The sequence below is a fragment of the Micromys minutus genome (assembly GCF_963924665.1).
Source record: "Micromys minutus genome assembly, chromosome: 28".
Classification (NCBI taxonomy): Eukaryota; Metazoa; Chordata; class Mammalia; order Rodentia; family Muridae; genus Micromys; species Micromys minutus.
Window position 1 is genome coordinate 8262681 of NC_137963.1, and position 25765 is coordinate 8288445.

The window sequence follows — 25765 nt, forward strand, 5'->3', positions numbered from 1 at the left end:
ATTTTGGATAACATAATCAGTTAATGAGCATGCTGCTAACACCAGGGGTTACAATGTGGAGCCACAGAGTGGGAAATACCGTAAAGGTTGCTCTTTCCTGCAAAGGGGACAAGACCACTGGGTGAGATTTGCAGAGCAGTGGACATAGCACTGCGGGGGCAGTTTGTATTCATGTATAGCCTGACCTAACTTTAGACATGTCAGAGCTCCAGCAGCTAGATGTGCATTTTTGGGTTGTGCTCCCCAGGTCGGGAAGGGTGACAGATATTAGTGTAGTGTTCTTTGTGGTGAAGATACTGCCGTAGTTTGCTTGCTTAAGGCTTTACAAGTTGTAGTTGCAATTCATAATTCATAGTTGGAGTTGCTTATAAAATGCAGAGGTGGAGTTCTGGCATGCAGAGGCTTTTTGTCAGAGCAGCAAGAGTACAGTGACCCTGTCTTTACAGGGCACAGGACCTACTTGTAATGCCATTATTAGCTGAGGGGTGACAAGGTTTGTTTCGATTGTATGTCTACCTAATTGCATTGCTTTCCAAATGAGACGGTTTATCAGCTTTGGGTGTGGAGCTTCTAATCTGCCTTTACTGTGTTTGTAAATCATTTTCTTTAAGTGTTGATATCTATATTTGTAGTGCTTTGAGGATGGGCAGAGAGGCAGGCGTGTAAATAAAGTCAGGGACTGCTAACACAACTGCTCTCTGGGCTGTGGGGCTGACAGCTTAACAAATGAACAACTGAAGCAAATCAAGAGCTGGGTTAAGAAACACTGAGGTAGAGGGAGCCACAGATACTTACATCACATTAGCTGCAGTGCCTAGCTACACATATGCACAGAGACATGCACACTACTACAGGTTTTCTGTTTCCCTCACTTCGTCTGTGAATGTTTTGGCCATTTTAGAATCTTCATAAATACATATTTAATGGTTCCTTTCCATGTCTGAGAGCTGGCATTTATTTGACCATCTCTTTAATATCAGACAGTTGATTTACCAGGATGTGAATGTCAGGTTTTTGGAAGTGTGGCATGGTTGTATGTGTTGAACTACTACCATATCCTCCCCCCTTGCTTTGAAACCAGCTCTGCAGTGAAGTGTGTGTGTGTGTGTGTGTGTGTGTGTGTGTCTATGAAATACTTTGCGATTTGAGCTATTTCCTTAGGATAAATTTTTAGCTGTGGGGGCCATTCTAGGTTTGGGATAATTTTCTGGTTTTGAAGCACTGCCCATCTCTTTCGAAGTCCCAAGTGTACTGGGAACCTTGGGGTGTAGCTGAGTGGTAGATCACTTGTCTATCATGTGTGAGACCCTAATGTCAGTTCCTATTAATGTTCAAAACTAAACCAAAAATGACTATTAGTTTACTGGCCTCAGTGACATGCATTTAGTGCAGTTTTTCTGAATATACAAATTAGATTTTAATACAATGTTTGTTTTTTCAGAAGCTCATGCAGCCCAGGTTCACCTCAGCTTTGCTCTCTAGCTGGAGATGACTTTGAATTCCTCATCCTCTTGCCTCCTCTCCCGTGCTGGGGTTTATAGTTATCTGCCATAGCACTCAGTTTTATGAGATGCTGTGGATTACAGTGTGTGTGTGTGTGTGTGTGTGTGTACATGTATGTATGTGTATATATGTGTGTATATAATTTTAAGTTATAATAACAAGTTCCAAATGGCCAACCTTAACATAAAATCTTACAAACACTTCATTTACTGTTTTTCTCTAGGCCTCAAGATTGGCTCAGGGAAACCAAATGAAAACAAGTGAGGGAGGAAAACCATGCAATATCATTGTCAGCCGTTAGTATAAGCTCGACTGTTTAGGATCCTTCACCTGGTAGTTTGATCCTGGTGGAGTCTCACCTCCCTAAACTGACTTTGGGCAGGGTGCCACAGGATTGTCTAGAGACCCCGGGCAATTGCTCTTGCAGCCCTCACCCCTGCTTTGAGTTTTAAATGGCACTCATGCGTTAACTCTGGGTGTAGAGGGGAATGGATAAGCCCTGGGGGGTGGGTTCTTCAGTTGTGGAAAATGAACAAAGTATGAGGAGTATGAGAAGAGGATGCTGGGCTGTTTGGAACAGAGTCCTGAAATTGTCACGCTGATTCCCCACGGACACAAGAACGTTACTAGTTTTCCTCCAGCCCTGGGTTTTGAGGTATCTCGTGGCTTTAGCTCCTTGAGAGAGTGCCTGTACCTCTGCATCACTGTTTTAGTAACCTTAGGGATCAGACCTAGGGCTTTGTGCATGGAGACTGTGTTTGCTTTTATATTATTATCATTGTTGTTGTTGTTATTTAATCTTTTTTTTTACAGTCCAGACATTATCCCCTCCTGGGTTCATTCTGCGACTGTTCCTCATCCCATCCCCCCTTTATCACAATGGCTTATCTAGTGTATCTTGGACACTAAATTTAGGAATACAGGAGAACCAGCTTGTACTTGAGTCATACTCTGATGGCAGGTTGAGTGAGCGTCTGGGAGGGTGAGCATGTGTGAGTCCTCATAGCTCCGTCGTGTGACATTGGAAAGGGTATGGCAGAGTTCTGTAATACATGGTTGTTCAGCAAGTATATTTGATCCGCTGACACTGAGAGTGAGAATTGGGAAGAGCAGAGTGTGCTTAGCTTGTTGTAAGCAAAGGCACTGTTAGGGTTTTATTGCCGTGAGGAGACTCCGTGACGATGGCATCCCTTATAAAGGAATGTGGCAGATATGATGTGGAAAGTGTAGCTAAGAGTTCTACCATCTTGATCTGAAGGCAGCCAGGAAGACCCTAGTTGTGTTCCAGCATTTCGCACCTGCAAGCCCTGCCTCCACAGTGACACTCTTTTTCTGACAAGGTCACACCTCTTCCAATAAGGCTACCCCCCCCAAAATGCCGTTCTTCATGCACAAGTATTCAGACATATGAATCTGTAGCGGCCATACATATTCAAACTACCACAGTTACCTTCTGAGTAGACTCTAGGGGTGTTAGAAGCCATCTTGGGTTGGTACAGCACTTTGGAATAGAATACCTGTAACATACGAGTTAGTTCACTGTACTTTGTTGGAGCCCTGAAATAGAGCAGTCCTATTGCTTTTACTCAGACAGGACACTTATGCTCTGGCAGTTGGATCTTCAGGATGTCTGCTACTGGTTTGCTGAGTATGAATCTAAACTTTTTAGTTACGAGACTTTATAAGATTAAACCCATAAGGGGAGTAAACATGTATAAGGAACACGGATGATTGTGCTGGAAGGTAAATTATACTCCTGCCTCCTGTTATATTGGAGGGTGCAGGTATTCCAAAGAGTGAGGCTTGCTTATTCCGGGAACTTTGACTTGAGTAGAGTAGGCCAATGGGTCAGTCATAAGGCTACGTGCAGTATAACCCGAGGAACTAGGTTTGATCCCGGCAGCCATGCAGTCTCATGCCGTGAGGGTGGAGGCAGGATGATCACTGCGGCAATGCTAGCTGCCTACCTGGTCACCGAAGCTCACTTCTGATAAGGAACATTAAGGATACACCCTTCCTGCACTCACCTCGGCCGGAATATACCTGCCCTCACTTTTTATGTCCCTATAACACACACTCATAAAACGCACGCAGTTCTGTGTCGAGAGTTGTTTGAGTTGGTAATGGCCTCCAGATGCTGATTTGTTTCTGCCTTAAGGTGTCTGCTGTAACCTAACAGTACCAAAAACATCTTTAGCTTTGAGAGTAAAACCCTTTGCAGGCGGAACATTTAAAGTATGTTTTTTGAAGATTTATTTTATCAGACAAGAGTTCTGCGTACATTTATGTATGCATACCACACATATTCCTGGAGGCAGCTGATAAGGGTCTTCTGGAATGGTAGTTGTAGGTTATGAGCTACTGTGTGTTCTGGGGACCAAACCTATGTCGTCTCCTAGAGCAGCAGATGATCCTTAGTCATCAAACTACCTCTTCATCCTCTAGTTTGGGAAACTCTTAATACTAACAAAGGTAGGTCCTGCTGTAACCTCCTTGCCAGCATTTAAACCAAAAGAGAAACATGGACACAAAACAGTGCTGTTGGCAATTCATGCAACAGTAAGGGTTTCGTCAGAGCCCTTGGCATTTAGGCAGAAGACTAAGAATCACCATTGTTCCTTTCATCTATTCCTCACCCCCAACTACTTGTTGATGTCATACATGGGGACGGAGCTTTGCAGCTCAGCAACCTGTAGGTAGAAGAGGCAAAGACTTGCATTGAGTTCTGGTTTCCTGATCAGGTGGATTAAGGTCACATTGGGGACTTGGCAAATGGGACTTATTAATATTAGACTATGTTCTCTTACTACTACTGAACTGCTTCTGTAGGTGAAGGGAGTAGCTGGAATGATGGTAGCCCAAGGCCGCTAAACATGCCTGTGACTGTTTCATGTCATTTTAGCCTTTTGTCATGCATGTCTATCTATGTATCCCTCCCTGGGTGCATGTGTTACATATTCCAAATGAGTTATGGATACTCCTTTTATGTTTTACCATACTCAGGTGCTTGTATGTGTATCAGGCAAGTAAGTACCTCACTGCAGAGCGTTATCTCCAGTCGTGCATATTTACTTAAAATATGACTTTATGTGTTCGATTGTTTTGCTGACATTTGTGAATTTATAACACATTCATGTCTAGTGTTCACAGAGACCAGAAGAGGGCGTAGGGTCCTGTGGAACAGCAGATAGAAGTAGTTGTGAGGCACCACCTAGGTGCTAGAAACTGAAGCCCAGACTTCAGAGAAACCATTGTTTTCAACTAGGGAAACATCTCTTTAGTCCCATGTGTATCACTTCTACAGTTGGAAACTTTAAGTGCGTTTGAAGAGAATGAACAGAAAGAATGGTGCTAGAATGTGTGAAGGTGAGTAGTGAGTACTAGCACTGGGCGTTTCTCTGCTGTGTGCATGTGCTAGTTCGAAGAGGCAAGCAAGTGAGGGGGAGTGTGTGTGCTCTGTGGGGGAGTCTTGACTGTGATAGTGAGAAGTGAATTCTGCAGGCCTCCCTGAGTTCTGTTTTGCATCTGGCACAGCTGTTCTGGTTTTGCCCCCCTGACTAAAACAAGGTCATGGGGTTTGTTCCCTACACAAATCCCCTCTCTGTGCATTCCTTCTATAATGTGCTCTGGAATGCCATTCCATTGGTTAGCAGGAGAATTGGGTTGGTATAAAATCAAATCCCATGAAACCAAAGAGCTAGTCTGCTCAGGAAACTAGAAGCAAGTTGGAAGACAAAAGACAACTCTTACATGTACCTTAAAGTTCTTGGCGTTCTTGCATTCTCACGGGTGTGGCCTGTTCACTTTGTAGCTTTCTTCCCTTGACCTTTTCCCCTACTTCTAGCTTCATTCTTCTTAGTGTTAAATTCCTTGGATTGGCCTTAAAATCACTATGTGGTAGAAGACCTTGAACTTTTCCAACTCCCATACTCCGTCATGTGTGCATCCTGTCAATTTAGGTACATGTCTCGCCCTCCAGATCCTTTCTGTTGCCTGATCTAGTATCGATGGCAGCTTTAAGCACAGATAGAAAATGATAACATAGTAAAGGCTTCTTTACAGATGAGGATTCTATTTCCCTCTTCTCTCTTAATCTGCCTTTCTCCCACTCTTTTTTGCTCTGCTCTCTTTCTTTGTTCTTTCCAGGTTTTGTTTGTTTGTTTTAGCTAAGCATGAACTTTCTCTGCTTTATTTTCCTCAACATGTCATGACTCGTCACACTCTAGACTGAGTTCTGTTATTACTAATATTTTTTTGAGATAATAAATGCTAAAGTCTTAACCGTTTTGTTTTAAACGTTGATTCTCTGTAAAGACTGTACTTAACAGGAAAAATATTTTAGCTCATTATAACTGGTATAAGCATAATGAACTTCCCAAGCAGTTTCTAATCTATAATTTTTATTTACTTAACAATTCAAACAGATTATTTTGGTTTTTTTTTTTTTTTTTTTTTTTTTTTTTTCCCGGCCCAGCTTCTCTCAAATCTTCCTTGTTTTCCTACCGGTCCAACTCCACGTTCTCTCTTCCAAAGACAAAGTAACAGCAAAATAAGCACAAAGACCAGTCCAAGATGTCATTTGGTGTTAAACGGCTGCATCTGAATATGGGGCCACCCTGGAGTATAGTTGATATACCCCGTGTCATTCCATTGGGAAAAGCTGGGTTTCCTCTCCCAGCAGCAGCAGATGTTGTTGTTGTTACTACTATTATTAGAAAACTAGTGGTACCTGAACACATGAACCCCTAGGTTTGATTACTGGGTGTGATTGTATATCAGGGAGTTGGGGAAGTTCAAGGTCTTCTTGGTCAGGGTTGGGACCTTTTTCCCGCCCACTGCTGCTTCTCTTTGTTCTGGGTTCTTGTTTGGCTTGAACTTGTTGGGTCTCGTTCATGCCGTCAAGAGTTCTTACTCTGTCTGGAAGGTTATTGGGATGGTCTGCCGACTTCGGCTAATCGACTCTCTCCATTCTGCTCTTCTGCAGTGATCCCCGAGCCTGGAGGGGTTTAATGAAGATATGCCGTGTGAGGCTGAGTGCTCCGAGGTCTCTCTCTCACTCTGCAAATTGTTGTAGGGTTGTGGGTCCCTGGGTTAATTCCTATCCACTACAAGATGCTTCTCGCGCTCTAGTGTATGGATATAGCAGTGTGTCATTAAGAGCCGTGTTTTTCCATGTTCATTTCATGTGCCAGGCTTAGGTTCCATCTCACAGAACAGGCAGTGCAAGGCAGTACAGTACAAAGTGGTTGGTTACAGTCTCAGTTTCTGTTGCTGTTCATAAAACACCGTGACCAGGGTTTATTTCAGCTCACAGCTCTATGCTGTAGTCCAATACTGAGGGAAGTCAGGGTAGAAACTCAAACAGGGCAGGAACTGCAGCAAAGAGAAATGCTGCTTACTGGCTTGCTCCTTGTGGCTTTGTTCAGCCTGCTTCTTACAGCATTCAGGAACAAAGGCCCACAAGGTTAACACTGCACACAAGGAACCGTTAAGTCAAGAAAATGCACCACAGGCTTTTCCATACGTAGTCTGGTTGGGGCAGTTTTCCCAGTTGAGATTTCCTCTTCCAAAGCATGTTGACGTAAAAGTATCAAAGTTCCAAAGCCTATATAAACTTGAAATTTTGGAACTTCAAACTTCCAGAGTTGACCCAAAAGTATCCAACAAACTTGTTCCTGTTAAAATCTGTGCCGCTCTTGTATCCGTGGGTCTGTTTTATAAGCAGCTTTTTCTACTGTAGGCTGCTACGTTTGTAGTTGGCTGAGATTGATAATTCCTTTTCACCCCCAGAGTGTGCATAGTACCTTTGAACACTACCGCTCAGTAGGACTGCTTTTATGTGGGCAGCAGTTTCTCTTTTCCATGTTTGATTACATAAGTATGTTGTATCTTCAGCGATGGGGTATTCCTGTTACGTTGTGGAAGGGAACCAGTAGCCTGTGCAGTAGTGTGTAGTGTTTGGGGACATCTGTGGGAGCCCTGTAGCCAACTTTAAAAGATGTAACCCATTCTTGGTACTGGGAGTTTTACTGGTAGCATATAATGTCGAGTTGGCTAATCTTCCTCTATCGTATGATAACTCCATTTAGATTCCATTTATATCTGTCTATATTTTAGGAAGCTTCTACCGTAGCAGGTCTCCATGTGGCTTTATAAAAGGGCCTTTCGTGTTAATTATTCCTCCTGTATCCCATCTTCTACCCTGCCTTAACCTCTCTTCCCATTTAATCCTATTCTAGTTTCCCCATTATTCCTTTATGGCACTATTCTATTTTCTCTTCCTTTGAAGATCTCCTCTGTTTCTCCCTGATCCCATTTTAGCTAACCTGAGAGTATTCTGAATTAAATTCATAAACCTAAAACTTATACCGGAAATATCCATTTACCTACAAATGTCACTTTTACCAAGAGCTGTATAGTATTCCATTGTGTAAATATATCACATTCTCATTATCCATTCATGACTTGATAAACATCGAGGCTCATTCCAGTGTGGCTTCTGTGAGTATAGCAGCAGTGAATGTGGATGAGCAGGTACTGGAGCAGGATAGGTGGACCTTGAGGCAGATGTATTCTCAGCATTCTGACGAACCTCCTTCCTGATTTCTGTAGCGGGCGGAGCAGTAGCTGGGCGGAGCAGTGGCCGTCTCCTTCACTACTATTTGCTGTTTTTATTTTCCCCCCAGTCTTGGTCATTCAGACTGGTGTACGATGGGATCTCAAAGTAGTCTATTTGCATTTCCCTGATGGCTAAGGAAATTGAAGGTTTTATGTTTTTTAGCCATTAGTGTTTCATCTGTTGAGAACTGTTTCATTTTAGACCCCATTTTAAAGCTGTTGTTTTCCTGACATTCACGTTGTTGAGTTTTTTGTATATTTTAGATACCAGACCCCTCTGCCATTGTATAACTAGTAAGAATTTTATTCTTTAGGCTATGTGTCTCCTTATTCAGTTGATGGCATTCTTTACTGTATAGAAGCCTTTCAGATTCATGAAGTCCCGTTTACTAACTATCGGTTCTAATGGCCGCACAGCATTTCAAGCCTATTTCTTGCTTTCTCTTTTTATCAGATTAAGGGTCTGGTGTTATGCTGAGGCCGTCCATTCCCTTGGAATTGGGTTCTTTACAGGATGATACTTGTTGGCGATGTCGTCTTTCTGCTATACACACCTACCCAATTTGAACATCACCAGTTGTCAGGATACTCGTTTATCTCCAGTGTGTATTCCTTGGCATTATTTCGAGGTGTTAAATTCTATTTCATTGATCAGCTTGTTTCTTTTCCTTACTATTGTGACTGGTCTGCAGTATAATTTTAAATCTGAGATGATACCTCCTGCAGTTTTGTTAAACACCATTCTTTTGGTGTTCTCTCTCTTCCTCTCTCTCTCTCTCTCTCTCTCTCTCTCTCTCTCTCTCTCTCTCTCTCTCTCTCTCTCTCTCTCACCCCTCTTATTCTATTACCAGCCTTCTGTTTTCCATATCCCTCACTGCACTCGCGTGCGCGCGCGCGCGCGCACACACACACACACACACACACACACATGCTTTCCTGCAAATGTCATGATTTCATTTATCTTCATTTATCATATGGTTGCATAAAATTGTGTGTATGGGCCACATTTTCTTCTATCTGTTCCTAGACTGGTTCTACTTCCTCATAGTTGTGAACAGTGAAATTATATGTGGTGCCTTGGCTTACACAAGGGTGAGAGCTGGCTCCTGCAGTAGTCTATTTTCAGTGTCTTGAGGGCTCCTCACACTTCTTTGGTGATTTCACTGGTTCATATTTGCACCAGCAGTGTGTACTGAACAGAAACAAGGGAGGCTGTGTCAATACCCCTTCGTTCCGCTTTTGTCCTTTACATCTTTGAAAGGCAGATTGCCTTGGTGTGGTTCCTGATAACACTTTGAGTGAACTTGCAGTAAGTATATAAATGTCCTGTAGTAAAAATTGAGGGGAATCAGTGAGAGGGTACTAGGGGCTTTAAAACTCCAGATTGAAATGACAGTATAATCTAAACCATATAGATTTTTTGAATCACATACTCATTATTATTTTTAATTAAAAATTATGTATGATATTTTGCCAGTATGTGTGTCTGTGCACTGTATGTGTGCCTGGTACCCACAGAGGCTAAAAGAGGGCATAGGAGCAATGATCACAACTTCTTGTGATCCATTATGTGGGTGCTAGGAGTGGAACTGGGGTTCTCAGGGAGAGCAGCCATTTCTCCAGCCCCATCATTATATTTTAAGTGACTAATAAAATTTGCACTTAGGCCTATTCTCTAGGGAGCTCTGGTATCCGCAGTTTATTTCCAGGTAATTATTGGTGACATGGCTTAAGGAACAATTTTCTGTCTCTGGGAGTAAGATTTGAAGAGTCAAGTTTCACCTTCTGAACTGATGGGGAGGTGTTCTAAACCTGTGTGGCTTTGTCTTTGTAGACTGAAATCGCCAAGAGATTGAATACCATTTGTGCACAAGTCATCCCATTTCTGTCTCAGGAAGTAAGTAAAACGCTCAGCTGTTAAAGTGCAATTATGTTGCTTCTCTGTTTGCAAATTAGCCAGTTTTAAGATGTTAATTTTATCTCAGGGAGCAAGTGTGAAGAACATCTGTTATATCTCAAGTGTGTGTCAACCCTGTCATTCTGTCTAAGGCATCCAAGGGCAGGCTGCTGGAGGGGTGACAGTATCTCAGCCCCAAATTATTATTATTATTATTATTTAAAAACTGAAATGTGACCAGAAGCATAAAGAAATCCCCCCCACCGTGTGTGTGTGTGTGTGTGTGTGTGTGTGTGTGTGTGTGTGTGTGTGTGTGTCCCTATGGCCTAGAACTCGTTGGGTAGATTAAGCTGACCTCAAATTCACAAGGAACTGTCTGCCCCTTTCTCAGTATCCCCACTGCTGGCTAGGCGTGTGTCTGAGTAGTGAATGTGTGCTTGACCTAATTCAGGTACCCGCTTCTGTCTTCTTGAGCTGACTTGAAGGTAACTGCATTGGGGTTGATCTCCATGAAAGCAGGGCCTTCACATAGTCAGGACTCATCCCGTGGAGAACATAGATGCCAGCCATCGTGAGGACAGGATGAGCATCCATAGCATGTTGATTCACAGAGTAATAGACAAACATAAGCCTCCTGGTTAGAGTTTATGTTACGGTGTTTAGAAGTCCTTCATGGGAGCAGTTGTATTTCACTTTTGCTTTGAAAGTGTTACCTTGTGAGGATAGAGGAATAATGTGTTTTCACTATGTAGAGATCACCGTCTCACAGGCGGGAGGCCCGGCTCATGGGGGCTTAGAGTATGGAGTTGGCCGTGGGACAGCTCCTATCTGATTTGTTGCCAGCTCAGTGACCCCTGCTTCTACTGGTTCCCTCAAATTAACTATGGCTATACTTTAATTATGTGTAGAGCTGGGGAGTGGACAAGGTGAGTTTTCATTCTTTAAATTGAAAACAGAACTTTCTCCTTGGAGCGTAACACCAAACGCTAAGATAAATATTGGGAAAATTTCTAGTTTCTAAAAGAATATTGCTGATGCGTTTAGATTTTTTAATCCGAGAAATCATGGGCTTACTGGTTCCATCTTAGGTTTTCAGAAAGGTGTTTGAATTATTATAAATGTCATGTGCCCAAATATATCACTATAAGCCAGGACAGTTCTCCATGTCTTGTGTTTTTTTTTTTTTTTTTTTTTTGTAGTATCTAAAGACAGGACACCATTATTGATGTCCACTCTGATATTTATCACTGCACCATGAGTTCAGTGGTGCCCGAACCCTCAGAAATCAAGAGAAGCACATTGTCCGTCCTTTATGTTCTGTCAAATAACACTTGCATGCTGACCTGCCTAATGAACAGGGAAATTCGTAGCTGCTGCTAACACTTTTTTCTCCTTGTTTTCAAAGCATCAACAACAGGTGGCCCAGGCTGTGGAACGTGCCAAACAGGTGACCATGGCAGAGTTGAATGCCATCATCGGGGTACGTGGCCTACCAGGTCTACCTCCTACAGTGTGTATCATCAGCTTTCGTTTCTTTATGGTTTGATGGCATAGCACACAGCTACGCTTGTGTGACTTAGAGATGACTTATCTGATTAATAAGGGAGGGCGAAAGGGGGTTCGGGTTATGTGGACATGTTTAGGGAGGAGGATGTTGTAGGGCAAGAAAGATGAGAGGGGAACACTAGAAGAGGAAGCCAAATAACTCTCCTAAATGGAGAAATAAACTCTTATCCAGAGACTTGAAACCACCCCTGCTGCTAGTAGGGTTGAAGCTGTAGATCACTTTCTAAACACTCCTTGCTTTTTTCCGTACAGTGCTGTACACTGAGGTCAATGCAGGGCTGTGAATTGTTCCCAAGTAGTTCTTGCCTTTTGCTTCCTAGGCACTGAAACCTGTGTGGTTGTTTGATTCTTCTCTTTCTTGTTCCCCTTTCATGAATTTCGAAGTGGTCTGCCAACGAAACACTCCCTCCCAGGGAAGGAGTGTTAATTGTCTGCCCTAGTGCTCTGTGGCCCTTCAGGGTTCATGTCGCTGGAGTTTAGCCATCTCTTCTTGCTGGTGAAGTTGGTTTCTCTTGTCAGTCGGCATTAAGGAATCTAGTGAGCCAGGCATTCTGTCTCTTCCTTGCTGGAGTTCAGCTCTACCCACTGTAGGACGCAAGGTAGTTCTTTCTCACATGCTCTGCTCCTTTTAGATTAAAGGAAAGAAGGAGCTAAAAATGGAGGTGGGTTCTTTATTCATACACTAGTTCCTCGAATGAATCCAAAATCACTCATTTATCAATTTATGTTAATTGCTTGTGAGAAGATGCCCTGCTGGTCTCTGTCGTTCCCTCAGACACTTTGTAATGATAATTAGACATGCTGCTGTAGGGATTGAGAGTGCCACAGTCCAGTGCTGTGACAGACAATGGAACCAGTTAATCTATCAGGGTTTAAAATTACATCCCCACTGGAGATGGGAAAAACACAAGAGCCAAGGAGGATTAAAGAATGAGCCCCAGCTTGAAAACCCTCCTTTCATCCGTTTCTCAATTGCAGATCTGCAGTTGGGGTGCCTGTGGTAAGCTATTGGCAGTCAATTAGGTGAAATAAACTGGGAGGGTGACCTTCATTTCCTTTTAATAGCTTTTTCCTCCGTGAACAGGGAGCTTCAGTGGATTTTCAGCTTAGATTTTATTCAAGCCGCTTTATTGCACTTGACAGCTTAGCTCTGCATAAACAATTCTCCCTCCTTCCCCCAGGGCTGGGCTCTGTCTTCCCCTCCTCTATCACATCTTTGACTGTTACTTAGTGGACTCTAATCACATTCAACAAAGAACACAATTATGCCTGCATTTGTCTGCTGTCTCCTCTACCCTTTCCTTGTGTAATGAATTGCTTTATTTCAGAGATCAAATCAAATATTCACTGGCATTTTTGCACATACCCTGTTTGATTAGAAGAGACTAATCGAGATTGTACTTGGAGCTGGAGCTGTAGCAAGGAATTTTTTTTTAACCAAATGAATGAGGATAGAAAAGCCTGTTTTGATTAAAAGAAAACATATGCAAAGCAGTTCTCAAGGGCCCTGTTCAACTTTGTGGGACATGTTTGTTTTCTGATAGGCTCTAAATTTTTACATGTAATTTTTCTGTTCTTTGTTTGACAGTATTGGGGAATGAACCTGTGGCCTCACACATACTAAGAAAGTACCCAACACATGAGCCACATGGCCAGCTATGTGTAATTTTTCAATAATAGAATAAATACTGGTCTTTGAGTTTTCAGAGACACTGCCCAGACCTTGAAAATCTTTGTACCTTGCAAAAGGAGGAAAATGTATTAGCCAGACAGATATTTATAGTTAATACTCATTTTGAATAGAATCAGAAAATAAAAATAGGTTATTTCAGAGTGGGTTGGTGAATTACAAATCTTATTAATAGCTTTAGTTAGGAAAACATGTTGAGATTATAAAGTAAGATCGGCTTGACAGTAATAACCGAAGTTGGAGAATTGGGCCAAGAGCTAATATATCATGGTGTGCTCAGCATTTTAGCATATGCGATTTTTAATCATTCACATGGTGGGGGTCTGTATATTAATATATGACAGGCTCTTTTAAAGTTTGCAATGATCAGAAATAGCCCCTGACTTTGCTATGGCATATGCTTGATTTTTGCTTGAAAAGAATTGCACATATCCTAGAAAATCGAAGTAGCATAAAATCGGGCTGACAATTCAGTGGACCTTTACACCCCTTCATTGCACATGCAGTGTGCCAGGCTGTCTGGCCAGAGGGGAGGAAGCACCGGGAGTCTGTTCACTCAGCAGCTGTGCAGAGAAAACGCTGCCTGTTTGATAGCAGCTGTCAGTATTCTTCTAGAATGGGTCGGGGTGAAGAACAATAGGAGAGACCAAGCTCTTCATCTTCCTTGACTTTCTGGCTAAGAAAAGGAAAGGGTTAGACATCTATTTTAAGTGTGAAAGATCACCAAGAATACCCTTTTAAATGCAAATGGAACAAAACCCTTCCCTTCCCTTCAAGGTTCTACCAAGGCTCTTGACCTAGCTAAAGATACCTTAGCTAAGGAGCCCCAGCTTGTCAAACTCTTGGCAAGCTCTTGGCCTCTGAGTGCTCTTCAACTGGAGGACTGGGATGGTTCTACTGTTTTCTGTCCTTGATGAGTGAATGATGCCAATTTCTTACCAGTGTGTTACTGTTCTCCAACTTAGGAGAAATTCTGAATTTTAGTTTTTTTCTAATTTCCTTCAGCCTTTATCTGGCATACTAGTATTTAAGGGAGGTTTTTTTTTTTTTTTTTTTTTAAACTTAAGTTACTCAAATCAAATTAAATTACTCAAATATTTTTGTTACTTTTTTATTTTAAGAAAGGATTTTACAATGTAGCTCTGGCTGACTAGCAACTGGCTGTGTAGACCAGTTGAACTCACAGAGATGCCTCCACATGCCTCTGCTTTCTGAGTAGTAGGATTAAAGGTACTTGTCCAGTACATCTTGCCTTTTGTTGACCTGCTAAAAGCAGCTTTGATAGCAACTTGTTGACTGGCAGAACATTAACTACAATATTGCTTTCATTTTATTTTATGTGTGTGTGCGTGCGTGCATTGATCCTCCTGCTGTCTACATGTGGTTTGGGGGTCAAACTCGCCAAGCCACACTGGACCAACTAGACCACTTCCCTGGCCAATAGTATTTTTAGTACAGACTCCCCGCTTCCCCCACATATTACATCATTCCTTCCTGCTCTTCCACAGATTTTCTCCATCCCCACTCTCTCTCTCTCAAATTCATTACCTCTTTAATTCTTTTTCTATCTCCTATCCTAACACACATATGTGCAAGCACGTACACACACACACACACACACACACACACACACAGTTCACGCCCTATGGAGTTCATTCCATGGTTCTCGTATGTGTTTAGAGATGACCACTTGGGATTAGATAACCTACTAAGGAGCTTGTTCCTGGACAAGATGAGTTGTCACTTTTAGTGCCATTAACAGTTTGTATCTCTGCATCCAAGGGTGAGTGAGGCCTGGTGAGATTTCCACACGTACGTTGAGATGCCAACTGGTGTTGTCATTGTGCAGGTCTTATTTTAGGCAGTCATATTGTTGATACTCATGGATGCAACTTCTTGTCACACAGCTGTAAAATGAAAACAGTGGTGACCGCCCTTCGAGCTAGCACAAGGGAGCAGGACTGGCACATCTGGCTTGGCAGCCATTAAGAGCTACCTAAGTGAACTTCAGGCTTACTGTGTAGAAGAAAACTCATGCCGGATACTGTAAACCCAGTGAGCTATCTGTGGACCTTAGGAGAACCTATTACTGTCACCTTCTAAACCAGCATAATTTCCCAATTTATTCAAATATGCTTATAGTCACTAAGAAGGAATAGCTCTTACCCTACATCAAAAAAACTTTTTGTTTCCCTCCAGCAAATGGAGGCCATTTTAGTGCAAAGATTCTCCAACTGGACCAATTGATTTTACATAAAACCACTGTTAGAAAACAATCCTGTGGGAAAGGGAACCTCATTTGAGGCCTTGTTCTTGAATAAAAATGTGTATTGATGCCTACAGCAATATTAAAACTTTTATTTAAAGTTGAATTTTTACTAAAAACCAATATAAAACCATCTACTTACTATGGTGAATGTCTATTGTCGGGGTGGCTAATGGTTACCTGAAACAGGGATTTAGAGAACTTGAGGGTGAGTCCATGTTCTACATGGAACTGAACTAAAGCACCTTTCAACCTGCTCAATTTCTACTGATTGGGGTTCCAAATTTTCAATCAAATTATATCACAAAAGATCATTGCGGATGCCTATGTGCTATAAAGCTGCACAGCTGCAAAGAGCCATGTCTCTTGCATACTTCTGTATGTCTTCTGTGCTTGCTCATTTCACAACACCTGTATACTGGAAGTACCTCACAAGGGGTGGGTGGGCTCTGTCGTCCATTATGTTCTCTACATTTTCCTGCTTGCTGAAAGAAGATAATTGGGTTTTGAGTGAAATAATGTGATAATAAGAGCTGAGTTCCCTTTTAATTTAAAGAAAGTGATTACATGGTTATGTATTTTATTTCTGACTCTCTGTTCTGTAATTATCTGGTATTTGTACAAAGTAGATAGATAAAACATTTTAGTGTCTCTGCAGGTACACATAGCTTCATATCTTTGGAGGGCCTAAGACCTTAGCTGGAAGCCTTCACCTAGCATGTGATCCAGCTTCCATGAACCGTATGGTCTTGGCAGTTTTGTCTGCCTTGTTCTTCGGATGTAATTGCCTAAGCTCTTAGGTGTGGCCTTGTGTGTATGGTTTCTGCATGTTGCTGTGTCACCTCCTTGGCCTTTTCGTGAATTTCTTGTGTTTTCTGAGTGCATTGTCTTACGATTCAGCAGGGGAAAAGCACTGCCATTTTCTTCCCTGCCAGTTTCTGCAAACCTAGGACCTTGAGTGTGCTACACGCGAATTTTCCCGCTAAGCTATCCCTCCAGCCTTCTGCTTAGGTGTAGGTACTCTGACGTTCAGAGAGGACACATGAGGGTGTAGTTAGGACAGAGCAGTGTTGCTTTTCATACTCAATAAATACAAGAGTACCCTAGTACTCTGCCTTTTTGATTTTAAGAGGTACAGCAGAGATTATCTTTCCTGTCTACAAAATGCTAGCTTTTCTGGTAGTAGCCTGATTGTTAGACTGTATGAGAAAATTTGAACAGTTTTCTATACCAGTATCTGAACTCTGGAACTCAAGAAATTTGGGGCTCATCTGGGGAGTATTATTTCTTGCAATCTATTTAGATACACTGTAACTTATTTTTCATGCATATATATCTTCTATGAAGACCAGGGTGGTTCAGTTATTGGTTGGATTTCTACATTCCTGCTCCATAGGCAGACTCTCTATACTTTAAACCAACTTGGTATGAAACACAAAGCTTAGATTATTGTACATTGATAGCTGTGGAATGTGTGTGTGTGGGGGGATGCCTGTGTGTCTGCCCAGGGAGGGGACTATATGCCTAAAATCAATTATAGATGTAAAAAGTGCCACATTGTTGCATGAGATGCTTGGTTCAAGGATTAGCAAACTGTTGTATTATTTTTCTCTAGCTATAGCTGTTCCCGATGAGATTGTAGTGTTAGAAATTTAAAGAGGCCGAGCGGCTTATTCTTAGGACTATGCATCTAATCCCAGGAAAGCCAGTCTTTAATCCAGCCTTACATACCTTTCTAGAAGAGTGAGACCACAGAGGTCCAATGAACAGGAATCTTCTTGTTTCAGAGACTTAAACCTTAAATTCCATTAGTTGGTAAGTCAGTCCTACCATACTCTGCCCCCGTTTCTTCTTTCACAAAGGTCTTACTGGATAGCCCAGGCCGGCCTGCAACCCAAATCTACCTTTTTGAGCTTTCCTCATAGTGATTATGGATGTGCACACCACTACATCCAGCTAGAAAATCATTTTTCTGTATATCCTACTCCTCCTGGTTAAGTCGGTTTGATTTTTATTAGTTTTTTTAATAGAATACTACCTAGTGTCTCTTGTAGATATAGAACTTGGCCTTGATATCAGGATGTCTGCAGAAACAAACTGCCCCGTACATTTATTTAATTTCCCTCTCAAGTGCTACTGTTTGAATCTTAGTTGATTCCTTGGTGTGAGCATTTCGTACTTACACATACATGTTTTTAAGAGGGAGAAACTGTTCCCTAGAATATAGGGTATTGCATTTTATAGGTTAAACATGTGTGGGTCTGTGAGTTTTTTTTTTTTTAATTGAGATACAGTTTATGTCATACAGTTCATTAGCTAGTGTATTTAACTGTCACCATCTCATTCTAAAATGTTACCACTGGCTTTATGTCACAACATAAAGAAACTCCGTGTCTGTTATGATTACTTTCCCATCCCCTCTTCTTTAACACTGGCTCGTTCAGAACACTATATGAAAAATTCATCTAGAGCCATTCATATTTGGTTGATTTTACTCAGTACAATGTTTTCAAGATTTTTTTGCCTTCTAGGTAAAAATCCCTAAGTGGCCTGGGAATTGCTATGTAGACCAGGCTGGCTACAAGCTCATAGGGATTTTCCTGTTCATTTGCCTCTGGAGTACAGGGATTAAAGACAGAAGCTCCGATACTCAGATATCTTATGTTTTAATACAGGGTCTTGGCTGGGTACAATGTGAGAATGGCCTTGAACTTGTGAGACTTGGATCCTGGCCTTCTGAGTTCTGGGGTCACAGACATGCTCTACTATGGACCTTACGCAGTACTGAGGATCTGCTCCAGGGCTAAATGTACCATAGGGGAGTGCTCTGCCGAGTAAATTATAGTTGGTATTTTCAGTCAGTTTTATTAAGGAGTAGTAACACGGCATATGTTTACCCCCTTTATTTGTAAGTTTGTAGATGATCAGGTTGTGTCTACTTGTTGACTGTTTTAGATAATCCTGCTGTGAATAATTCCCAGGAGATGATGTCTGTCCTTTTACCATATGTGTCCCCAGGATAACACTCAGTTCTTCAGGCTTGGCAGCAGGAGACTATCTTTGCTCCCATTTGTAAGTTTTTAATGCAGTTTTTTTTTTTCTTCTGTTGGGAGTAAACCTAAGAATGGGATTTGTAGGTCATTAGGTACCTTTACATTTAATTCTCAACGTCCTCTGTTTTCCAAAGTGCCTATACCATTTTACATCTCCAGTGGTATATGTGGATTCCAGTTTCTGTATGCATTTTCATACCTTGTCTACTTTGTAGCTACTCTGGGTGTAAAGAGGTAGCTCCTCGTGTTTTAATTTACAATTCCTTTCGAGCTGTGGCCTTAGGGGCAGGGGTGCGCTGCCAGACTAGCTTCCCACTTCGTTATGGAGGTAACCACTTTCTTATTGCTGTTCTCCAGACCCCAAGATTAGAGCTAAGTGTTTTAGAGAACAGAGAACTAGAAACTAAGGAAGAAGATGCAGCAGAGCCCAGCAGTGGCGCTTGTCACATCTTGTCCCCTTAACCACACTTACATGCGTATTGTCAGTGCCGATTCCTGTCTTGGGCGTGCAGATGCCGGTCGAGGGGCTTTCAGTCTAGTTAGGTTAAGTGTGATATTGGTGACCTTTTTTTTCTGGGTTTGTAAAATGGATTAAACTGGAATTTGGTGGCCGGTGGCGTGGAGAATTCTTAGCCCCATGCACCTTTTTTTCCATTGCTTGCGTCCTTTCTGGGGAGCTCTGTAGTGCTGGAGCCTGTTGCACTTGTGACTGAGAAGGAAAATGATAGTGACCACAAGCACTACACGATTGTTCCAAATGTCAGAAACACAGTTGGTTCATTACACTGGATTCTGATAGCATGGCTGTGGTGTGCGCTTTTGCGTGCTCAGCCTGTTCCTGAGTGTTCTGTTTAGGCATCAGAACACTCCCTGGAAAATACCTACAACTGGCCTTTATTTCTTCCCTTCTCATATTTGAGTTTTTAAGTTGTTAGTAAGATCAGCTTCAGAAAGCAGGTTTTCTTTGAAGATGTATTTATTTAGTTCTGGCATTGTTTTGTAACCAAGGTAGGCACGGAGTTTACTACACACACTTACGGCTCTGACCATTCTATTTTCTCAAGGGTTGTGATGACAAGTACGCCTTACCGCCTCAGGTTTTATGAGGTGTTAGGGATTCATTTAAGCTAAGCGCCAGCCCTTTCTTTGTTTATATAGCTTGTTGTATTTTGAGGCAAGTCTGTCTACCACATTGGCATCAGTTTTGTCCTACCCTGGTCTGCCAAATGCTGGAAATGTGTTGTGTGTGAGTGCGTGTGTCCGTGAGTTCATGCTCCAGTGGAGGACAGAAGAGAGGTGTGTTGGTTTTTCGTTTCCCCATTACATTGGTTGTTTGGAGTGAAACTCAGGTCATGTGGCTTGCTTACAGATGCCTTTATCCTCTTAGCTCTCTTGATAGCTCTCAGATTTTTGTTTTGTTTTGTTTTGTTTTTAAGGTGTGACAAGGGACTTGGATGGTGATGACAGTTAATGCTTGAATATTGAAAAGGAGTATGTTCTAAACAACCGTTTGCAGGATCACTTTGGAGTTAGTGGGTGGACACCAGCTGTGAACAGTTTTGTCCAGCACTGGTGGCCGTTTGGGTCTCTTGTGTATTGAAGGACATCACGCTCCCTCACATTCAAGCATTGTCCAGATGTCCCTGTCAGCTTGCCCTGTTTGAGAGTCATTGTCTCAAGAGATGGCCTGAGCCATGAGCGTTAGGAAACTGAGGTTCGTCAAAAGCATCTTGTATTGTGTTCACACTGGTGTGGACTGAAGAAATAGGTGTGAACGGGGCAGGCTTCCCTCTGTCATTGACCCTACCTTAGGCTTTCCAGTTTTACTTTAAAGGTGACAGCCACATACTGTTTTCTTGTGCCTCCATGTAGTGTAAACCTGTAAGCATTAACTGAGAAGTCCTAATTTTTTTTTAAAAAATTATATTTTAATGCCTGGATAGGACTGTGATTTAAGCTGTCCTTGCTGTCATGTTGAAAACCAGTGACAGCTGACATTTGGGTCTGTGTAGGGCAGGTGCATAAGTTTTCTAACTGACACAACTGTTGTTTGGCTGTCTAGCAATGCCAGCATTGTTGTATATTTGACCTGAGACACATTTCTAAATGGCATTGATGCTTTTTGCTCTGGGAAGCGATGGTATGTACCAGAATGTCTCGGGAAACTTTGAGGGAAAGCATTCTTTTAGTAGCAGATGGAATGGGGTGTGGGCTGCCCCTCTAAAGTTAACTGATTCTGACGTGAGCCTTTTATCTAAAATAAATGTCTTATTTATTTTAAGATTCCTGCTTTTCCAATATTGTCTGCTTTTGGAAGAAAGGCTGGTGCTGGGTCTGGGAACTTGATTCTCCTTTACAAGCCTGCCTGAAAGAGAGCAGGGATGTAGGAACAAGCGGTGAGGAGTGGCACTGAGAAAAGCTGTGCTCAGGGAGTCTGAGAGCAGGCTTACATCTGTCAGTGCCTTAGGCTCCATGGTAAAGGTGGGTTTGTGACTGAGTGCGTGGAATTGGGTGATCTTAGGAACGTTCTTCCCGGCTGCCCTGGGAGAAAAGCAAAGTTGTCTTTGGAGAGGTTGCCTTCTTCCCCCCTTGTACTAGGAATGTGAACTTGACCTTTATTTTAGGCAGCAGAGAGGATTTTAGTGCTCGAGTCTCTGAGTCCTGTGTCTTGCCTCTTAGCTTTTGAAAAGACAGCCTGTGCCTGTGCACCCCACCTTAGCCAAGTCTGTACCTATGCACCCCACCTTAGCCGAGCCTGTGCCTATGCACCCCACCTTAGCCGAGCCTGTACCTATGCACCCCACCTTAGCCGAGCCTGTACCTATGCACCCACCTTAGCCAAGCCTGTACCTATACACCCCACCTTAGCCAAGCCTGTACCTATGCACCCCACCTTAGCCAAGTCTGTACCTATACACCCCACCTTAGCCAAGCCTGTGCCTATGCACCCACCTTAGCCAAGTCTGTACCTATGCACCCCACCTTAGCCGAGCCTGTGCCTATGCACCCCACCTTAGCCGAGCCTGTGCCTATGCACCCCACCTTAGCCGAGCCTCAGCCGCGATAATAGAGGTGCGCATTCGAGTTTCTGTGGCCCATCTCTTCGTTCCTCAGTCTTAGTGCTTTTTACTATGGTTTTACCATTTTGCTCTTAAAATTATATAATTTATAAAGATATTTGTTTTTTAAAAAAAGACCTTTTAAGTTTCCTGAGCCAACGATGTTTGAGCGGAGTTACCTCTAAGTGACAAGGACATAGGGCAGTGTTCACAGGGCCTGGAGCTCAGGACAGGGTAGGAGTGGAAGGTCTGGACCAGTTAGTGTGTTAAATATTCCCACGGATAGTCATTAGCCCAACTCTTCGGTTTAAATACATACAGTTCCTTCACAACTGTGGGAAAATTTAGGGTTGTGTAAGCTCAGCCCTGTTTTTAGAAGTGTATTTTGATCAGCTTTCTATTTGTTTTGTTTGTTTTCCTTCTCTAAGTTACCTTGGAATTGGGGGGTGGCAAGTCTTTACCTTGTAGGTATGTAGTTGCCTAGCGGCAGACTGGCTGCCAACTGAAGCCCTGTCTCCGAGGGTCTCAGCCAGTGGTTGCAGCGCGCTAGTTTGTGAAGGGCCAAGAGGGGTGTCATGCTGTGCTCCTCTGGTCTGTCCTGTGCAGCCTCTCTCTCTCTAATCAGAGCTGTGCCTAATGACCCAAGGCGGGCTTGCGTCCGCTTCACTGCGTCTCCGAAGCTGGCCGTGGCTCGTGCTCCCGATGTAATGATAGTAATTGCTACTAGGGCAGACCTGCTCTTCATCCTCCTCCAAGCACTTTTCTTATGGCAGGTGTCTCGCTCCTAATTAAGTGCTAATGAGCATGCCTGGCTGACGGAGATGGCTGCTACCAGCTCCTTCAGCTTTGTGTCTCTCTGCTGCTGAGCCCTTAAAAGGTGACAGAGGAAGAATTAGTGTCTCTTGGATGACAGGAAGGTGATTTTACATGAAAAGAAACTGTGATTGTGATCTCAAGTGGAGAATGAGTAATTTATAAATACTTTCCAAGAACATTATTAATGCTGTCTGTTTGGACCTCTTCACTGTTTTCCATTTACCCCTCTAATTAAACTAATTCTCTTAGGAGTGGAAGTTTGACATGCAGGTGGACCACTAAAGCTTTTCAGAGGTTCTGGGAGCGGAAAATCTACTGCAAATATCACTGATTTTCATGCTTAAGATGTTTTTTTTTTTCTTTACTCTTGAGGCTAGGAAGCACATGTGATCTGGAATTAAAACTGTGTTTGTGATGTGGGCAGAAGCTCCTGAACTGAGCTGTGAAGAGTCCCAGTCAGGACTGGGCAATAAGTAAACATGCAGTTCACTCCTGAAAAATGAGCACGAAATAGCATCTTGAGAATTTTCAAACATCTCAACTTAGAAATAGAGATTTAACCGTCTTTACTGTCTCATCAAAAATGAGCTCTGTATTGGACAGCTGAAATACATCTAGACAGATGGTTCAGGGCCATTTCTTACATATTTGCTTATTTTAAGTGTAACACATGATCGCAGTAGTGGTTTCATAAGGACAGGTTTGTAACTTCTGGGATGGATTAGGTGGGAGAGTCCCCCTGGGCCGCATTCAGCAGAGTCAGCAGACAGAGCCTCTCTCCAGGTTTCCACCCCGCATTCCGCACTTTGTTCTGGAACATCGATGAGGTGTGTGGGGCTGGCTTTCAGGAATGAAGTGTGGGTGAAAGGAATAGCTAAAAAGTCTCTAGAGGCCAGCCTGCTTCCTGCTACCCTAGCTTTCTCCTGCACAGGGTAGTGTGGGGTCAGCTGTAGGCTCAGTGAGACTTCCTTCACCCCAGTGAACCTCAGCAAACGCCATGGAACTTTGTTGCTTCTGAGAAATGAGGGAGTCAGTGCTCCCGAGTGCAAGGCGTCATCCACATGCTCGAACTTCTTGCTTTCTGAGTTCTGTGATCGTTAATGTTGGGTGAAATGTATTTACCCCATAGTGTGGTTACTTCATTGTACCCACCGTGCACCGTGATTAACTTCAGTCAGAACGGGACAGCTGTACAGCTCAGTGTCTGTGGCACACTGAAGTTTCTCCTCAGAGGCACTTAGATCTAGATAAGGTCCACACGAGTCTTAGCCAGACTTGCCCAATAATGACGTTTCGTTGTTGAGGTTGCTTCCAGCAAAAGGTGGCAGGTGAGAACTAGGTTAGCTTTGGGGATCGGCCGGGGGGTGAAAACTGAGGGGCAAAAGCTTTTGATGAGTTGAAAGCACTAACCTCATTTCCTCTTTCCTGCCTCTGTCTCTGTTTCCTTGTCTATATCCAACTTGTGGTTCTTTCTTACATCTTCTGTTGCTTCTACTTCCCCCTGGATGGTTTCTCTTATCACCTCTACTGCCACCACCTCCTCCTCTTCTTTCTCCTCCTCTTCCTCCTCTTACTTCTCCACCCCTTCTCTTCTTCTTCCTCCTCCCCCAACCACTGCCAACAGCAGCAGCAGTTGCAAGCTCAGCATCTCTCCCATGGCCACGGACCCCCAGTACCTCTCACGCCTCACCCTTCAGGACTTCAGCCTCCTGGCATCCCACCCCTTGGGGGCAGTGCCAGCCTTCTCGCGCTGTCTAGTGCTCTGAGTGGGCAGTCTCACTTGGCAATAAAAGATGACAAGAAGCACCATGACGCAGAGCGCCACAGAGGTGAGAGGCCGGGCAAGCCAGATTAGGCTTTGCTGTCATACTCAGTGCTGCAGTGTGCCTCGCTGTGGAAAGCCCCAGCCCCCACACAGAGAGCAAACAGTGAGAGAACAGGAGCTGTCGAAAGCTCCCCACTGACACGCAGTTCACCCTGCCACTCTGCAGGGTTCGCCTTGGGCGGCTGTGGGGTTGTCGACCTTGCTAGCCTGCAGGCATCTCGACATCTTAGTAACTGCCTTTTTAATGCCAGTGGCCTGTACCATATTATGGAGAACTGTTAACTGCTTAATTGGGTAATTTTCAAAGAAAGTGATGTTTGTTAAATGGGGCGAAATAAGAAGTTAAATCTGAAAGTGAATGTGTTCAAATGAAAGGCTTGACAATTGCATCTGTTACTAGTTCTGTAGGCTTTAATCCTAGTGTGCATTAAATATCGGGCAAATTGCACTTGACTAATTTTTGAAGAAAAGTAATTTATTCTGTCAAGAAATTAAAACTAGGCTTTGTGTATGGTTAAACTGTAACTCTTATGTTTACAAAAATACTGTAATCTTCAGGAAGTCACTGTATTAGGAATGCTCAATGACATATAAATAAAGCCATTTTTGAAACTGCCTGGGGCCTGTGTTCTAATTATTCCCCCCTTTTTTATTTCTGTTCTTGCCTCTGTGTCTGAACGGGCGTGTCTGTGCATTTCTTGGTAACCTCGGGAGCAGACAGAGAGCCGGGCACGGTAAGTACCCCAGCGCCTGTTGCATATGAACACAGACCCACTTGCTTTTCCCAGCTGCCTTCTAACACAAGCACTTAGCAGACAGACGCCCCGAGGATAGTGACCTGGGCTTCTCGGGTTTTTTTTCTTTCTAAAAATCATTTTATTTCTGTGCATACTCACCCTCTCTTCTCCTTTATAAACCTGGCCTTTGAGGAGAGAGGCCTACTCTGGAAGTACGGCTGTTTGCTACAATTCCCTATACTGCTCAACGTAAACGCACAGCCCAGGCCTGCTTGAGAATGGGCGAGATATGTGGAGTCTAGGTTGCATATGGTTTTAAAAAACACTCTTTTTTTTTCTTTTGCTTTTACAACTACGTTATTTCAGTCTAAATGGTTTGTTTTCATTGTGAATGTGTCTTAGCTGATGGTTTTCCGTATGTGTTTCCTTTACATATTCCATTGTAGTGTGACCATGATCTCACATTCCCTTTACACCTAAGACTTTGTCCAGTGGTACATTCTTAAAACCTGGAGCTTCCTAGCGAGGGCTGTGTGTTTAGAGTTCATCTTTTCACAAGAGTGAGTCACACTTACCCTTCTATCTGCTGAATGCTTCCACTGCATGTGACAGTTAATGTTGGGGACACACATTTTAAACTTTGTTCTCTTGTACAATGAGAACCTGCTCTGGAATGGGAGTGGCCCTCAGAGTCTTTCTGTTTGTTCTCCTTTCTGAGCACAGTAATATTTTGAC

At 43.0% G+C, this 25765-nt stretch overlaps 1 protein-coding gene across 7 annotated transcripts in view; it reads left to right on the forward strand.

Annotated features, from left to right (window-relative positions):
* Positions 1 to 25765, forward strand: part of LOC308438750 (transducin-like enhancer protein 1) — an 85622-nt gene that overhangs the window by 20257 nt on the left and 39600 nt on the right. For 2 of the 7 annotated variants that reach the window (XM_080940213.1, XM_080940219.1), the window contains exons 5-8: positions 9956 to 10018; positions 11424 to 11528; positions 24093 to 24297; positions 25011 to 25027. In XM_080940213.1, coding sequence (XP_080796339.1) covers positions 9956 to 10018; positions 11424 to 11528; positions 24093 to 24297; positions 25011 to 25027 — 390 coding nt within the window. The remainder of the gene's footprint in view (positions 1 to 9955; positions 10019 to 11423; positions 11529 to 24092; positions 24298 to 25010; positions 25028 to 25765) is intronic. The other 5 variants (XM_080940214.1, XM_080940217.1, XM_080940215.1 and 2 more) reach the window with 3 other exon arrangements.